Source organism: Lottia gigantea (genome assembly GCF_000327385.1).
Source record: "Lottia gigantea unplaced genomic scaffold LOTGIsca_21, whole genome shotgun sequence".
Taxonomy (NCBI): domain Eukaryota; kingdom Metazoa; phylum Mollusca; class Gastropoda; family Lottiidae; genus Lottia; species Lottia gigantea.
In genome coordinates, this window is record NW_008708458.1 from 1,268,384 (window position 1) to 1,277,986 (window position 9,603).

Genomic DNA, 9,603 nt, shown 5'->3' on the forward strand with positions numbered 1-9,603 from the left:
ATCACCTGCTAAATCTGATCACGGAAATCATTACGCTCATTGTAATGGACCAGTTATGCCACCTAGTTTTGACCTTAATCAGGGGCAGCAACCTGTACCAACACAGCCCAATATGAACTATACTGTCAGTAATGATGCACATATCAACCATGTGAATAGTAATGCTGAATATAAAAGAGAAGAATCCCCTGGTCAGCAAGTAGAGCCAGAAGATGAAAATAGTGTTTCCTTCACTATTCAGCTACCACCAGAAAGCTTTGACACAGATCAACCTGAAACTCCACTAACAAAACCAAGTCTAGATCAGGCTATAAAATCAAGTCGTATATTTAACCAAGTTTTGGGTAACAGTGAACCATCTACAGGAATATCATTCTTGGTTGATGATACCCTTGCAGATGACAGTGGAATTTCATTTTTCTGTGAAGACCAGCTTGGAGATACTGAATCCAGCTCGAAACAGAATGAAGAAAATGATTATTATGAACCAGAAGTATTGATAGGAAATATTGAAGTCACAGTCTGCATCAATAATCACGAAAACACCAACACAGATGTCAAACATGCAGAATATTCAGAAACTGTTTACCTGAATCCATATTCAGATGATAACCAACAGATGGAATATTTGACTAACATTAAGAAAGAGTCTTCACCAGAGATTGAGACTGTGACATTAGCTCCTCCCCCTCCAGTTGAGACTCCTCCCACACAGACACATGTCGTCAAGCAAAAACCAATAGAGCCAGTAAGAAAAGAGCCATCCCCAGTTTATAACAATGCACAAAATTCTCCTAGAGAAAGTCCAAAAGTTCAATCACCGAAAGCTCAATCACCAAAAGAAAACAGTGTGGAGCCTGCTCCTTTTGAAGCACCTGCTGCACCTAAATCTAAATCGTGGGCTGGTTTATTTAAAGCTACACCATCTAGATCAACAGTGGTATATGCTGATAAGGTACCCAATATACCTGCTCCAATTGTAACAGCTCCCACTGTCAACAAGAAAAAAGAACACTCACCCTCGCCAGTTCCTGCCTATGAAGATTCTGCTACATCAGAATTAGGAGGTGAGTTTTAAAAAAAAAAAAACCCGCTTATTTCTAAGTATTCCTTACAATCGTAGCTATAGTTTTCTGTTATCATCTGGAATTTTGTCGAAATATAGTTCCCAAAAGTAAGAGCTTTTACAAGGTATAGATTGTAGACTTTCACACGCTGATTAGAATCCACATCCACAAGTTGTTCGTAATGAAGCAAATGATGTCAATATTCCAACAATATTACCAACTAAGCTACAGACCATCTCCTTTATTGCTTCATTCTTCAAAATGATACCATACTATACATTGTGTCACACCATTGAATGTGTCCATGTATATCAGTTAATGACTATGTTTGTATTTCAGCATTATTAAGCCATATCAAACTAAATCATGCCTCAGTAGCTCTACAACCTCGTGGGTTAATCAACAACAGTAACTGGTGCTATATCAATGCTGTATCCTTTATATATTTTCAATCAGATGTTGTTATGGGTGTACAACTCATTCTTTTAGAAATCTGCTCTGTGGATTAAACATGTTACTTTGTCTTCTCACAGAATTGTTCAATTTGATGTTACAAATGTGTTTGTTTTGTCATAAGATGTCTGGTGTTGATACTAAATGTTTTGAAAACTGTCAACTTAATTTAGCACCGACATGAAAACCATTTTTTAAGGAATAGTACCTTCCTCAGAATGAATAGATTTCCAAGCTTGACAAATGAGAGTATATACATGTATTCATTAGTGTACTCGCCAACATGTACATTTTGTCTTCCTTCTAAGAGGTTCAATTTTCATTTACTACAACTGTCAATTTTATGAGTTGGATTTCCTTAACCATTAATTAGACCTTACAAGCATTAATAGCTTGTCCTCCGTTTTATCATTTGATGAAGAAATTGTGTGATTTCCCCCCAATGTCTCGAGGTTCTAGTTCTACACCAATATTAGATAGCTTGTAAGTATTACTTATTGCTTCAAATGTTATTTTTAACTTATGTTATTCAAATTTTCGAATTATTAAAACAGGGCTTGTTGTTACTCAGAGTTTCAATCAAATTTTAATTAAAATCTTACAGTAAGAAGTCATGATGCAATGATCCAAAACCCAGTGATTTATATTCTACATATGTTAAAAATGTAGAGGAGATAAAATTGGCTGATTGACCAGTTATCCCTGATTTTCAGTAACTAGTTAAGATTTGGACTCTTCAGACTGATGAATGCTCACTGGGAAGGGTTCGTCTAAAATCTGAACTCGGTACCCCCACTTTTCCTGTTTTTTGCATGTTAAAAATGTATTAAACAGTTTTTGGAAAGAAGTTTTCTAAACCTTATTTTGTGTTTCATTGACATCCATTCTTCAATTTGAACCATTTCATTTTTTTCATAATGACCTGTATGTAATGACATTCTCAATAGAATATTTTTATGACTGTATCTCTTCAATGAGTTAATCAGTGTGAATACAACTTTGTGACTTGTTTACTCAACAGGTTACAGTTTACCAGTGAATTTAACATCATGCCCAGACATTATGAAATGAACGGTCATAATAAAAACGATAGAATTAAGAAGATCTATGATATAGAACCTGGACAAGATTTCGAACCAAAATATGTACATAATATGTTACATGTTATTGAAGTTAATCCTGCTTTCAAGGTAAGTACATTGGTATTTAGTTGCAAAGTTTTTGATATTAGGGCCCCCACATATATAGAGAATGCATGAATATTTTTCTGAATATGTTAAGATTATTGTAAAGAGCTATAGTTTGATGACAAAATCTCATTTAGACCAAATTTTTACTCTGGATGCTAAATCAAAACCTCCAGATATTTACTGTGAGCATGGTAAGTAAGAGAAAATGTGGATTCACAGACTTCCATTAGATTTTCATGAAACCTCATATAGGTAATCTTCAACAAAGCTCAATAAGGTGTACGCAACTACATTGTTTAAGATAAACCAAAAGGAAATTTGATTAAATATGTCTGTATGTATTACAGCTGGGTAAACAAGAAGATGCTGAAGAGTTTCTCAGTATTCTATTGGATGGTTTACATGAAGAAATGGCAGCAGCTATCAATTCTAAAGGTAGGTTATAGAGGGAAACTATCTGTTAACTGTCTGTAAGGAACCTTTCCTTACTATGTATAAATCTGTGGAAACAACTTTCGAACACTGCATCGTGTGTTTGAGGCATATTATTACTCTTCAAATGAATCTTTTCTCATAAAGTCTTTCACTTTTGCGTGGTCTTATATAGATAAATATTTGTTGCTAGAGCAACTCTAGGGGACTCTTCAAAGATATTGACAGTTGAGCCACTTTATATCCCTCTCATGTCTTCGTCTGTTGAAAAAAGGGAAAATTTTACACTATATTAAATATTTAAGGCTGAATATAGGTCAGTTGTCTGAAGATCGCATAGTGTACAAGTCTGAGTAACAACGTGTTTTTTTTTGTTCTGTTTTAATATAGCAATTCTTTATTTGTGTTCAATTTTATTCTCATTGTTTTGTGTCTAGATTTAAAGAATAACAATACTGAACCACAGACTAATGGTGTTTGTGATGATGATGATGATGATGATGAAGATGAAGATGATTCATGGGAACAAGTTGGTCCCAAAAATAAAAGTGTTGTTACAAGAAGGGTAGGTTATGGTTTTATTGGTAGAAGTTTCTAGTTAAGTCCTGCACATGTGTTCCTCAATTGGGTGAATAAAACTGCAAATTAAGGAGGACAATATAATTGCATTTAATAGTGAGCAAATAGTTGGATTTGTGCATGTTTTATTTTATGTATTTTTTAGGCCACGTTTTCTAAGACACCTATATCAGATATATTTGCTGGACAAATGAGATCTGTTGTGAGTAAAACAGGATCTAAAGAATCTGCCACGTTACAGCCATATTTTACTCTTCAACTAGACATACAGGTAGGTGGCAAACTGTTTACTTATTTAATTGATATTTTTTGGCTTTTGCAGATTGCAAAGGGTTAGTATAGGAAAAACGTGTTCCCCTATCTTTTCCATAATTTCATTATATTTGAGGATAAAATATAGAATTGGATACATACAAAAAGCTTTAATATCTCATCGGTGGAAGCTTCAAACTGATGGGAATGAATAGAAATAAGATATAATATAATATAATTACATGCTTTCTTTGGTTCATGTCTAAGACATTGTAGGGTTTTAAACTGTTTTAATTTTATTTTAATTGTTCAATAAACTGTTATCATACACATGAAAGATTGGGTTTTAATTTATTATTATATGCTTACAGGGTAAAGTGTTCTCTGTAAGAGATGCTCTAGAAGGTCTGGTCAGTAAAGAAATTGTTGGAGATTTTTTTGATAAAAAGACAAACCAGAAGGTAAACATCTGAAATTCTTAATTTCAATGAGATAAAAGTTATCTATCAAGATTTTCTTCATTTCTCTCTTTTCATAAGATGGTCTCACTCTGTCTTCAATTGAATTTCCTAGATCCCTGTCATGTCCGTGATTCCTATTACCCCTTATTGTAGGCCTCTATGGCGGTTACGTTACAAATCTTAATTCATAAAAAGAACTCATAAAAGAATAAAATAACACAATAACTTTATTTCATTTTAGATTGAGATTCTAAGAAAGACAACTCTAGAAGAATTGCCACCAGTTCTTATTTTACATTTAAAATGTTTTGTATATAATAGTGAGGGTTCACAGAAACTCTTAAAAAACATAGAATTTGATGTTGACTTGAAAATAACGAAGGACTTAGTTTCACCAACAGCTAAAATACCCAATTCACATAAATCTTATAAACTGTTTGCAGGTATTGTAGATATTTCTTTATAAACCATGTTTTTAGATAGAGATCTTGCCCCTGTTTCTCAAAAAATTTGTTTAAATTTAAATTAAAGTTTAAATTTACATTAAAAAATTGATTGAAGATTTTCGAGAAACAAGCTTCTGAACTTTTGATCTCAGTATGGGTCAAAATACTACCCAGCTACATATATCAACACTCTTCTGGCATAAAGTTTGCGATATCAGCATCCGCTGGAAGCGAACATTAACTTGTCATCTACCTACCTACCTACCTGGCATAAAGAGAGGCTAACCTGGATAAGAATTAAGGATTTAATGAAAATCTTTCATTGTTTGACACTGGATAGTCTTCCAACAAGTCTCTTCTTAAAGACAATATTAAGTTGATAGAGAGGGATAATGGTAAATAAATGAGTAAGTTTTTAAGGAGTTTGAATAAAGTATCATTGAACATTTTCTTACAAATTATAGACCTATGGCCATCCCACTCTTCTAGTTCTGACCATGTTCTATTTTATTTGTAGTTGTATATCATCATGGAGTGAAGTCTAGTGGAGGACATTATACATGTGCTGTGTTTCACCCGGGTATAAACGGGTGGATTAATATCGATGATCGCCGTATTGAGACAGTTAACGTACAGAAGGTGTTAAAATATAATCCTCCTAGGATGCCATATTTATTATATTATAGAAGAACGGACCTGGCGTACTCCTAGTAATGTTTATATTCATATCATCTCATCATTATAGTGCCTGAATAACTCTTTTAAACTTCATTACTGTATGATTACTATACTAACTATTTCTTTGTCAGTTGGACTATGACTCTTTTGGTACTTAGTAAGAATTTTGTGTGTGATCATATCAGCTTCACTTATATTATGACATGGGTTATTTGGTGACAATTCTGTGAATGATAAAGTCAGTTTATTATACTATTATCCACTTAAATACGAATTGATCTGGATTTTTAGAAAAGAAAAGTAAAAATAGAAACCAGTACTGTTCAACTTAGCTGAAAAGCACTAAAATTCATAATTTTGAATTATGTGGTGAAATTATCAAATTTTAACTTTCAAATTTCTTCTCACTAAATTTTACTGGGATAAGATTAAGAAAAGCTTAAAGCCATCAGTGTTCAGAAATTTGAAAAGAATTTCTCACAATAACAAAGTCATTGAAAATTCATTTTGTACAAGTTTACTAATTTTTTTGTTAATATTTGTTTAGAAAATTCTATAAGAAAATCATGTTAAAAAAGTTGATCATATATGTGAGTATGTGTCATGTGACTTGTTAATGTCTTGGAAAAGCGTAAAATAATATTACCATGTGAGTTAAAATATCAAATTATTATGAATCTAGTCCACCATCACTATATTGATAATATTGTTGACAAAACCATTTATAGTTGTTAAAACAATTATCTAATTTCATTGATTATGTATTTACATCATGACAACATTCATAACAACCTTTATAAGAAGTTACAGGCTTGGATATTGCTATAGAATTTCTGAGAACCAATATGTTATATTTTCAAAACGGTGCCTGATTCAAATGATTAGCTCATGTGAAGGGCTAAAAGCTTGGTCAATTTTAATTGACTGCACATGTTATTGAGTATTTTGAAAGTTTTCTATCTGAACTCATGGTTGGAATTTGCTAACAATAAGTGAACGACATTCTAAATGAGCTAAGTAAATGTAGAATTTGATTGATTCTGAAAAAAGGTGACAGGAACATTAACATAAATGTTTGCCAGCCATCACGAGTGATCCTACATTAAATTTTTATTTGAAACCACAATATATCATTGTTTGATAAACAGGATTGTTTGTATTGGTATAATATCGCCATGTATATAGACAGTGTAATATAGACTGACTGAAACTGAAAGAGTTTCATGAACTCCATTGTAAATAAAGAAATGTGATTTGTGTTATTCGCCTTGAGACTTGCATTCTCTCCAGGCCCTGTGGTGAGAAGGGATAAGTGTACATGTACATGATTTGTTGTGGACAATATTTCTGTGTTTGAAACTTAATGAATGTGTTGAAAAAGTGTCTCATACAAAGATTAACGGAGATTCTGATATAGGTTCAGTTGCCAGAAAATAAACATATTGAGGTGCTCCTAATTTGAACCCAATGTAGTGTTTTTGTTTCACCGTAGTCATATCCCATGGTGTGTAGTATTTTATATATATCTTTAAAGTTATGGTCAAAAAAACTTTGAATGATTAAGGGATGTGTCAATAAATGTTTGATAAATTGATAAGTCAACTGTATTGTTGGCCCAACAGAATAGTTCTACAGTTAAATTAATAATTCGGGGATGTGACCAATTCGTGAAATTGTGGCTGTGAACGAAGACAGAAAATAACGTATGAATAATGAAGAACAATTATAAGATTTGAACAACCTTTAAAAGAGGAGAGCACATGTAACAAAAAACACAAGGGAATATATTATATCATTTCATCTGATGATGTGTAATTCTGTTAAAATATGATGTACCTGTTATTATAGGAGTGTCCTATACCATGATATATTCCCTTGTGATTTTGTTATATGAACAATTGTATTAGTACCCAGCTGAGAAGACTGTGGTATATTAACAGACAGGTTGTGTGATTCAGCAGAATAGAATTAATATGGGATATATTGTCTGATTATTAGGTGAAGATCCACTTTAAGTAGTCAGCACATCAGTGAATCATATTAATTTAATTGTATATTTACCAGATATACGAATTTCAGATTTGAAAAATGTGTGAGAATTAAAATGAAGCTGTCTCTACTGAGGAATTAATTAGATGATTATATCCCATAAGCCCTATGTATAAAACACCTGTACATATGTTAAATAAAATCTTGTTTAAATTATCGAGTGTACAGTGTTGATTATATTATATAATAATATATATATAAACATTGTTCTAATGGTAAATTATATTATAACATGTATATCAAACCCGTCCTATCTGTCTAGTAATTCCTCAACCTATAATTTGTAATATCAACCAGTTAATCATGCCAATTTCAAATTATTTCTGTGTATTTTACCATCCAATGATAGACATGGCCTGATTCTCTAAAGAAGTCTAATGTAAACATTTGTTGTATTGGTTAGTTGATCTTATTGTATTTTGTATTTTTTTTTTTTTTGGCAATTTCCTCATACCTTATGCTTTAGTGAATGGTATTAGATTAATACTCTCCCTTCCAAACAAATTTCAAATTTTTGCATATTGCAACAACATATTTGCAACAGCATTTTATCACTTTAATAATTGATGGGGTCCAGCTTATTTGTATGTAATAAACAAACTTTTGTCATTTGTGTGAAATTCTAATCATGAACATAATAGTGCCTTATTATAAAACAGGTATGATATCTTTAAAACAAATCTAAATTTTTCATGAAATTGTCAGAAAATGATTAGATTTTCTTTAACATATCTTAAGTCAACTTTTTTAACTTCAGCTTTTCAATGTGAGGGTACACTTTGATATATCAACGCATCCATAAATATGACATTCAAATATATAATATAGAAGATGAGTAATTGCTGAGTAATTGAGTACACAGTTCAGAATTGTTGATATGACTGTCTTCAGCCCTTTCTAACTGCATCAGCATAATCTTTGGTGGAGTTGGATATAGAGAAATGAGCCAAACTCATTGACACAAAAATACAATCTAAATGCTGTAACAGCATGGGCCCTTATTTTTTAAAACCAAAACACTAAGATTTCTCTTTGAATTAATTATAGAGAGAATAATTATGATAAGGAATCAGGTCTAATTAAGTCTGAAAGTATCCATCCTATAATGTAAATAAAATACAATGTAAGGTCAATTATATATGTATATAGATATATTATCTTAAATTGATGTACATCATAGAATCATCCAAAAATGTACAAGAACAGTTTAATTTGTTTTGAGGTAGAATAAACTATTTGTTAAGATACTGTTCTTCAAATGAATGTGTCTGTTAGGAAATGAGTATTTTTCCCAGAATGTTGCCTACTGTTTTTGTTTGTCTTCAATTGTTCCTGTATATTAATGTTTAGACAACTTATAAATATACAGATAGTAAACATTGTTTATAATGTACATAGTCTGAGATCATGATTTGATATAATTAACAGAGAAGTTGTTTCCCACTTCTTAAATACTGTAAAAATCTATTGAGATTCTAAAAATATAAGTGTTAAAATAAAACTTCTAATGTTGGCATTGACATTCTATACTTTGTTTTTATGAAAATTTAATCCTGATTTTGGTTTCCATGATTCCTTATTGTGGAATGTTATGCGACTAACTTTAAGTTTTCAGTTAGATGTCTGTGGTTGCTGCAATTCCAAAGAAACTAAGGCCCTTCTGGATTAGTGACATCATCAAACACCTAGTTAAAGTGGAATTGCAAGAACCACAAACATCTGACTGAAAATTGAAATGCTGCAAACTGATGAAATTTTGAAAACCTTTCTACAATCCCCTTAGTAAAAGGCATATGTTCTATTTTTTATTTGTCAATAGTTTATTTATGAAGTATCTGTATATTTCATAAAATGAAATAAATCATCAAGACATTTGAGATGTTAAACTGTAGATAATGTAAATATTGTAAATAAGTTAGGATTTAACAGAATGTAAATATGTACAGTATATTACTAGTCTTGGCATTGTTTAAATCCAAGGTGATGACATCATAAT

General features: G+C 31.5%; 1 protein-coding gene across 1 annotated transcript; it reads left to right on the plus strand.

Moving 5' to 3' along the window:
- Positions 1-1,363: 1,363 nt before the first annotated feature.
- Positions 1,364-5,591, plus strand: LOTGIDRAFT_214445 (hypothetical protein; the record flags this gene model as incomplete). The annotated part of the gene is made up of 9 exons (XM_009054153.1): positions 1,364-1,498; positions 1,894-2,003; positions 2,542-2,710; positions 3,058-3,145; positions 3,655-3,707; positions 3,867-3,992; positions 4,345-4,434; positions 4,676-4,877; positions 5,398-5,591. The coding sequence occupies 9 exons, from the start codon at positions 1,364-1,366 to the stop codon at positions 5,589-5,591; spliced, it is 1,167 nt and encodes a 388-aa protein (XP_009052401.1).
- Between the last annotated feature and the right edge of the window lie 4,012 nt (positions 5,592-9,603).